The following is a 6,320-nucleotide window of genomic DNA, read 5'->3' as shown; positions in this document are numbered from 1 at the left end:
AAACACAAACCCTAAAACCAACCTGAACCCTAAACACAAACCCTAAAGCCAACCTGAACCCTAAGCACAAACCCTAAACGCAAACCCTAAATGCAACCTGAACTCTAAACACAAGCCCTAAACACAAACCCTAAAACCAACCTGAACCCTAAACACAAATCCTAAAACTAACCTGAACCCTAAACACAAACCCTAAACACAAACCTAAACCCAACCATTATTTACAAACCCCCAACCCTAAAGTAAACCCTGAGCGAAAGAGCTTTTTCTGTGATATTGCCTCACACAATCATGCAACTGTTTCGGTGCTGAGACAGGCCAATCAGCCCATCAAGTCTGTGCCAGCTCCCTGAGCTATTTTACTCATTGTTAATCTCCTGCCCTGTTCCCCCGTATTCCTGCACACTAATTCCATCCACATACCCAACCTATGCCCCCCCGGAATGCATCTATTTAACCTGACCCCACCAGCTGCCATATTTCAGGGTCATGCATTCCAGATTTAACCAGTCTCTGACAGAATATCTTCTCACATCACCATTACTTCTTTAGCAAAACATCTTAAATCTACAGCCTTCTACAGCAGGAACAGTTTCTCCCACTCTAAAACAGGGAGGTTATGCTGCAGCTGTACAAGGTGCTGGTGAGGCCACACCTGGAGGACTGTGTACAGTTCAGGTCTCCTTACTTGAGAAAGGATGTTACTGGCACTGGGAGGGGGTGCATGGGAGGTTCACCAGGTTGGTTCCGGAGTTGAGAGGGTTGGCTTACGAGGAGAGGTGGAGTAGACTGGGACTGTATTCATTGGAATTTAGAAGAATAAGGGGGGATCTTATAGAAACATCTAAAATTATGAAGGGAATAAATAAGCTAGAAGCAGGGAGGTTGTTTCCACTGGCGGGTGAAACTAGAGCTGGGGGTGTGGTGGTACAGCCTCAAAATAATGGGGGAGCAGATTTAGGACTGAGTTGAGGAGGAACGTCTTCACCCAAAGGGTTGTGAATCTGTGGAATTCCCTGCCCAGTGAAGCAGCTGAGGCTTCCTCATTGAATGTTTTTAAGGCAGAGATAGATAGATTTTTGAACAGTGAAGGAGTTAAGGGTTATGGTGAGTGGGATGGTAAGTGGAGCTGAGTCCATGAAAAGATCAGCCAGGATCTTATTGAATGGCAGAGCAGGCTCGAGGGGCCGAATAGCCTGCTCCTGTTCCCGTTTCTTTATGTTTTTATAATAAATCAAATCAAAATTTCTCTCATCTGATTTGCCTGTAACTGATCTAATGACCCTGAGGTATCTAGCTCCTCAGATCCCTGCCAGTGTGAGTGGTCCTTACACAGACCATAACAACTAGACCCTGCCCCTCCCAGCTCCTCTCCAGTTCCCAAGCCGAGATTCCGAAACATGGGAATCGTCTAGCGATTGCTGTATCCAATTTGACAGGCTGGGTACATTTCCCTTCACACTGGCTTCTTTGCTGCTCAACCTGAAGCTAGCAGTCTATCTGACTATCTCACACCCATCAATGTGCAGATGACTGAATGCTCAGGAACAGGTTAAAACCAGGCTCTGTTTTACAGTGAACCAGCAGTTCACACACTGATTGCTGGAAAAGATCCAATCGCAAATCTGATCTAACGAGAGAAAGGAAGGCAGGAGAGATGGAGGGAGGAAGGGGTGCTCTATGTTAGCTGCGAGAGGTTTGTGTTTAGGGCAGAGACTAATCCCACGTATAAAAGCAAGGCCTTAACAGAGATAATGGTGCACAGGGAAATGGTCCCACAAGTGTTCGCTCGCCTGGAATAAACTGAATAGTTTGGGTTCAGGGACAGACCAATGTTTAATGTCAATGGGCTCACAGCAGTGAGCTAGGCCTCATGGGAAGCAGTTGGCAACCGGCCTACAACCCTTCCGTCCACTAATAATTTCATCAAGGCTGACTCAGAGCATTGACAGCAGGCCAGAGCTCCCAGAAATCTCAGCTCTCTCCTCCACCGCTCCCCTCTCTCTCCCTCATTCGTCTGTCTCGCTCTCTCTCTCCCTTGTCCGTCTCTCCCTCTCTCTCTTTCTCGTCCATCTCTCTCTCTCTCCCCCTCATCTGTCTCTCTCTCTCTCTCTCTCTCTCACTCATCCGTCTCTCTCCCTCTCTCTCTCTCGTCCAGCTCTCTCTCTCTCTCTCCCTTTCTCCCTCTTTCTCACAGTCACACAGCATGGAAACAGACCCTTCGGTTCAAATCATCCATGCCAACCATGTTTCCTAAACTGACCTTCTCCCATTTTCCAGCATTTGGCCCAGATCCCTCTAAACCCTTCCTATCCATGTCCCCATCCAGATGCCTTTTAAATGTTTTAATTGTACCAGCCTCCACCACTTCCTCTGGCAGCTCGTTCCATACACGCACCACCCTCTGTGTGGAAAAAGTTGCCCTTCAGCAGGGCAGGCTCGATGGACTGAATGGCCTCATCCTGTTCCTGTGTCAGTGAACAGTTCCTCACTCAGAGGGGAGGGTGAATCCAGAATTCTGACTCCCCCTCCCCGTAGACAGCAGGAGTGGCTCCTATTTCGAACTGAGATTGATGGATTTACAATGAACGCAGGGACGGAGGGAGACAGAGTGCAGAGAGCACACAATAGAGGAAAGAGATGGGGTTTCTATCCTATGTCAGAAATTCCCAAACAATAAAGATGTGGAGGGGGAGAGAGAGAAGGGGGAGGAAGGTGGGGGAAGGGAGGGAGAGAGAGAAGGGGACAGCGGAGGAAGGGAGGATTTGAGAGAAGAGGGAGGGAGGAAAAGGGAGAGAGAGAAGGGGGAGGGAGGGGTAGAATGAGAGAGAGAGATGAGGGAGGGAGAGAGAGAAGGGGAAGAAGGGGGCAGGAGGGAGAGAAGGGGTGAAAAGAGAGAGAGAGAGAAGGGGCAGTGAGGGACAGACTGAGAGAAACAGAGGTAAGGGAGTTTAAGAGAAAGCAGTAGGTGAGAGCCACAGGGAGGGGACTGCACAAAGGGAGGAAGACAGATGGAGAGGGCAGAGGAGATCATTGTGAGGGCTTGGGAGAATAGGCCAGGATAGGAGAAGATGGAGAGGAGGAGTGTTGGTAGAGGGAATTAATTTCCTATGTGCAGTCAGTCCATTGGTTTGGGGAATGTGTGATTTTGACCGTTAATCTTTCTCGGCAGTAGGTTAACTTGTCTCTAACCTCACACCTGAGCCTGTGGGTTTCAGATGGGCCTGGGAGGTCGGGCCCCTGAGGCTGGCCTACAAAGCTGGTCAAACCCAGCTAGAAGTGTTACTCATGTGAGGCTCTCCCAATGAGGTGATACCTGGGAGATTGGTACCTTCATCGACAGGGGACCCAGAGGCCAGTGTGAGCCTCAGAGAGAGAGGGAGGGAGAGGGAGACAGGGAGGGAGAGAGAGAGAGGGAGAGAGAGAGAGAGAGAGAGAGAGAGGGAGAGGGAGAGAAGGAGGGAGAGGGAGAGGAGAGGGAGGAAGGGGGAGAGAGAGAGAGAATGTGTATGTGTGTGTTGGGGTGACTGTGGAGAGAGAGCCAGAGTGAGTGAGGGGGCGGAAAGAGAGAGAGAGAGGGAGGCAGTGTGTATGTGTGTGTGAGAGGGGGGTGGTGCAGAGAGAGAGTGCTCCCTCTCTCCCCCCACCACCCACTCGGTCTCTCTCTCCACACCCCCTCCCTCTCACACACACATACACACTCTCTCTCCCTCTGCCCCCGACCACACTCAGTCTCTCTCTCCAAAAATTGAAAGGGTTCAGAAAAGGTTTACGAGGATGTTGCCAGGGTTGGAGGGTTTGAGCTACAGGGAGAGGCTGGATAGCCTGTGGCTATTTTCCCTGGAGCGTCGGAGGCTGAGGGATGACCTTATAGAGGTTTATAAAATCATGAGGGGCATGGATACGGTGAATAGACAAAGTCTTTTCCCCAGGGTAGGGGGGTCCAAAACTAGAGGGGCATTGGTTTAAGATGAGAGGGGAAAGGTTTAAAAGGGACCTATAAAGGGCAACTTTTTCACACAGAGGGTGTTATGTATATAGAACGAGCTGCCAGAGGAAGTGGTGGAGGCTGGTACAATTACAACATTTATAAGGCATCTGGATGGGTATATGAATAGGAAGGGTTTAGAGGGATATGGACCAAATGCTGGCAAATGGGACTAGATTAATGTAGGATATATGGGTTAGCATGGATGGGTTGGGCCGAAGGGTCTGTTTCCATGCCGTACAGCTCTATGATGATGGCTGACTGAACAGTTTTAATGCCTATTCCCCACCCCATCTCCATGACCCTGAACACCAATAGTCATCAGACCTTAGATATACACAAAGAGTGAGCTCCCACAGCTCTCTGTGGGAGAGAATTCCCAAGATTCACAATCCTCAGTAAAAAGGTTTCTCCTCATCTCGGACCTTCGTGACATCCCTTTATTTTTAGGTGGTGCTGCCTGGTTCTGGGCTGTCTGACCCGGGGAAACAGCTGACCTGTCCATCCCTTTAATTATTTTGTCGGTTTCAATGAGACCACTTCTCATTTTGTGAAACTCTGGAGAACACTGGGCCAGTTTGTCCGATCTCGTTCCATGGGACAGTCCCACCATCCCGGGGTCAAGGCTCGGGAACCTTCAATGCCTCCCTCCCTCTGCGACGATAATATCTCTCCTGAGAGAAGGAGAACAAAACTACACACAGTACCGTGAGGTACAAACGCCTCGATTCAATCTTCCCTTAACCCCCCTCCCCACTGCTCTGGGGGAGCACTATCCCAGACTCTCCACATTCACTGGGAGTGGGGAGACTATGCGAGTAAATGTCCCTCCACACCCCCTCCAGCGGCGCCAATGTCATTTCTATGTTGGAGGGGAGGGTCACAATCGGACACAGTGCTCCCACCCAGGAGAGATCGAACAGACCCTGTCTGTTTTCCAAGCTCGGATTTTACCTGAGACCCTCAGTCTAAGGAGACATCAATAGGATGGAAGGGGGTGTGGGATTGGGGTCGGGGTGGGGGGTGTGGGATTGGGGGTGTAGGATTGGGAGCGGGGGGATGTGGGATTGGGGGCGGGTGATTGGGATTGGGGGTGTGGGATTGGGGCGGGTGGTGTGGGATTGGGGGCAGGGTGTTATGGGATTGGGAGTGTGAGTGGGGGATGTGGGATTGGGAGAGTGGGATTGGGCGTGTGGGATTGGGTGTGTGGGATTGGGGTGTGGGATTGGGGGAAGGGGTGATGTGGGATTGGGGTGTGGGACTGGGGGAAGGGGGGGTGTGGGATTGGGAGCAGGGGTGTGTGGGATTGGGCGTGTGGGATGGGGGGATGGGGGGGTGGGGGAATGGGGGGTGGGGGCATGGGCGGGGTGGGATAGGGCTCACGGTGGGGATGGGATGGGGGTCTCGTACCTGACGAGTTTCCGTGTTCCAGTCGGACAGTGGATTCCAGGCCAGGATCCTGACCGGAGTCCGGATGGTCACCTTCCTGGCTCGGCTCCTTCAGCTGTGGAGGGGCATTCGGATCTAAACCGGAGAGAGGGAGCAAGGGAAAGAGGCAGAGAGAGATAGAGAGAGAGAGATGGAGACAGGGAGAGAGGGAGGGAGAGGGAGAGATATAGGGAGGAAGAGAGTGAGGGAGAGATAGAGGGAGGGAGAGAGAGGGAGAGAGATGGGAGAAAGAGAGCGAAGGAGAGAGAGAGAGAGGGAGAGAGAGGAGAGAAAGAGGGAGAGAGAGCAAAGGGGAGTGAGAGGGAGACCGAGAGAGGGGGAGACAAAGGGGGAGAGAGAGATAGAGGGAGAGAGACAGAGGGAGGGAGAGAGAGGGAGGGAGAGAGAGAGAGGAGGAGAGAGAGAGAGGGAGAGGGAGACGGAGAGAGATGAGGGAGAGAGGGAGGGAGAGAGGGAGGGAGAGAGACAGAGGGAGAGGGAGAGAGAGTGAAGGAGAGAGAGAGAGGGGCGAGAGAGACAGAGAGGGACGGAGAGAGAGGGGGAGAGACAGGGATAGAGGGAGAAAGAGAGGGAGAGAGAGACCGAGCAAGGGAAAGAGAGAGGGAGAGAGAGAGAGAGAGGAGAGTGTGAGGGAGAGAGAGGGGGAGAAAGAGAGAAGTCACAAATGGAGGGGCTGCCACAGAGATAGACAGCAAGAGCGCGATGTGCTGAGGTCTGGGTTTATTTACTTTGTCATGTCCCTGTCCCTGGATCGAGGAGGAGTTTATTCACAACACAAACCTTGCATCTGTCCCTCTGACAGAGTGAATCAAACTAACCCCCAGTCAGTGACACACACACACACACACACACACACACAGGAACAACCAACACAGTGTCTCTC

General features: G+C 51.8%; 1 protein-coding gene across 1 annotated transcript in view; it reads right to left on the bottom strand.

Moving 5' to 3' along the window:
- Positions 1-6,320, bottom strand: part of LOC125482017 (ephrin-B2-like) — a 9,760-nt gene that overhangs the window by 492 nt on the left and 2,948 nt on the right. Inside the window, exon 3 of the mRNA XM_048593988.1 lies at positions 5,399-5,512. Coding sequence (XP_048449945.1) covers positions 5,399-5,512 — 114 coding nt within the window. The remainder of the gene's footprint in view (positions 1-5,398; positions 5,513-6,320) is intronic.

This window comes from Rhincodon typus, unplaced genomic scaffold (genome assembly GCF_021869965.1).
Source record: "Rhincodon typus isolate 14 unplaced genomic scaffold, sRhiTyp1.1 hic_rhity00005028, whole genome shotgun sequence".
NCBI lineage: Eukaryota > Metazoa > Chordata > Chondrichthyes > Orectolobiformes > Rhincodontidae > Rhincodon > Rhincodon typus.
Note: the sequence above shows the minus strand (reverse complement) of the source record. Positions and strands in the feature narration are given on the sequence as shown.